This window comes from Solanum verrucosum, unplaced genomic scaffold (genome assembly GCF_900185275.1).
Source record: "Solanum verrucosum unplaced genomic scaffold, falcon-dt-bn FXZP01000028.1, whole genome shotgun sequence".
Classification (NCBI taxonomy): Eukaryota; Viridiplantae; Streptophyta; class Magnoliopsida; order Solanales; family Solanaceae; genus Solanum; species Solanum verrucosum.
The window spans coordinates 20,221-22,001 of NW_026020183.1; the positions used below are offsets into that span (position 1 = coordinate 20,221).

At 33.4% G+C, this 1,781-nt stretch overlaps 1 protein-coding gene across 3 annotated transcripts; it reads left to right on the top strand.

The window, feature by feature from the left end:
- Positions 1 to 208: 208 nt before the first annotated feature.
- On the top strand, positions 209 to 1,482 carry LOC125829236 (uncharacterized). 3 transcript variants are annotated; one of them, XM_049508484.1, is made up of 4 exons: positions 209 to 343; positions 439 to 544; positions 625 to 925; positions 1,002 to 1,482. In XM_049508484.1, exons 1-4 carry the CDS (start codon positions 213 to 215, stop codon positions 1,004 to 1,006), a joined length of 543 nt encoding a protein of 180 aa, XP_049364441.1. In that variant the 5' UTR covers positions 209 to 212; the 3' UTR covers positions 1,007 to 1,482. The 3 variants fall into 3 exon arrangements, with proteins under 3 accessions (XP_049364441.1, XP_049364442.1, XP_049364440.1); XM_049508485.1 differs by having other exon boundaries at positions 625 to 909; XM_049508483.1 differs by lacking the exon at positions 1,002 to 1,482 and having other exon boundaries at positions 625 to 994.
- Positions 1,483 to 1,781: the final 299 nt, after the last annotated feature.

Genomic DNA, 1,781 nt, shown 5'->3' on the forward strand with positions numbered 1-1,781 from the left:
TAGTATGTACACTTACTGTATATTAATTTTCTAGGGAATTAGGTTATTGTAAGCCCTATATACGGAATAAATCACAACCAGAGGGTTGTATAGCTGAGGGTCATATAGCTGAAAAGACTCTTACCTTTTGTTCTTGGTATATTGAGGATATTGAGACAAGGTTCAACAGACCTAGGCGTGTTCATGATGAACCAACTGATATGCCTGCTAGAATGTCATCTCTCTTTCCTCAATTGGGTAAACCTACATCAGCTTCAGAAAACTTCCCTTTAAATCCTATGCAGAAACTACAAGCTCATCGATATGTTCTTCTGAATTGTGCAATAGTCATGCCATTTGTGGAGTGAGTAACTATTACAAACTTTATGTTCTTTGTCTTTGTAATGTTTGAAGTAGGCTAATCATACTCTTTAACATTAACTTAATAATTTCATATAGCGAATTTAGAGAATACATAAAGAGGAGTTCAAGGGGAAGAAGACCTTCACCTACAGAGATAGAGAGGAGAGTTAATAAACAGTTTGTTGATTGGTTTCAAAAGCGGGTGAGTAAGCAATCGTTATTTATTGTTTATATTTGATTTGAATGAACAAATTTGACGAAGTCCATTTTATTTTGATTTAGATTATGAATCAAGACACAATAGATACAATGTCTATCGATCTAAAGTTTTTAGCACGAGGTCCATCTGTAAATACAAGAAAATTTACTGCATATAACATCAATGAGTCCAAATTTCAAACTTTGGCTCCAAAAGAAGGTTTGAAAACACAGAATAGTGGAGTTTTCTTAACCTCCAAAACATCATGTGTTGCAAGCAGTGTTGACGGAAATTTAAGGCAAGCAGAGTTACCATATTATGGGAAGTTAGAAGATATTATTGAGATTAATTACAATGGACGGTTCAAGGTTGTTCTTTTCAAATGTAAATGGGCTGATACGACTCGAGATAGAGGGTATCAAAAGGATCGTTGAAATTTTAATTGTGTTAATTTTGATAGATTGATTCATACTGGTGAACGTGAAGAACATGAGCCTTACATCGAAGCATCTCAAGCACAAACAGTGTACTATGTGGATGATATTGTCAATATAGGGTGGAGTGTTGCTATGCATCTAAAGCCAAGAGATTTATATGATATGGGAGAAGTAATGGAAGAACAAGTATATGAGAATGAACCATACCAAGAGCAAGAACTAGACCAATTTTTCGGTGATGGTGATGAGTATGTTCAGCTAGCTACAGATTATATAATTGATGATATAGTAGAGGCAAATTTTGCTACTAACCTAGCAACAGATGCAATGTCTGACTGAGTTTTACTGAAGATTTTTGTTAATTCTATTTTTTTATTGAAATTTTCTATGTTGATATATTTATTGGCTTTTAATGGATATGTTTGATTCATTAGAAAAAGATTGAACTTTTGATTGGAGAAAGATTTTCTTTTAGAGATTTCATTTTAAATTTCAAAGGACTTGATTATGATGAAATTGTGCATAGTTCTTTCTATAGATAAATTGTAAGTTTAGCCAAGTCTAGTTAATTATGGTGTTTAACTATCTGCTCAAAGCAACCACGAGCGACCAGGGAGAAAAAACATGTCTGCTCGAGGAGATGGACTGATATATCAGTAGTTGAAGACTTATTGTATGGCTATGAGGTTTGTGTACTTATTCTGATATTTGTTTAGAATGTTCATTAACTGTGAAATTCCTTTTCGAAAAATATATTGGAATCCTTTCCTTTTCGAATACATGTTATTTGATAATTGGACGGG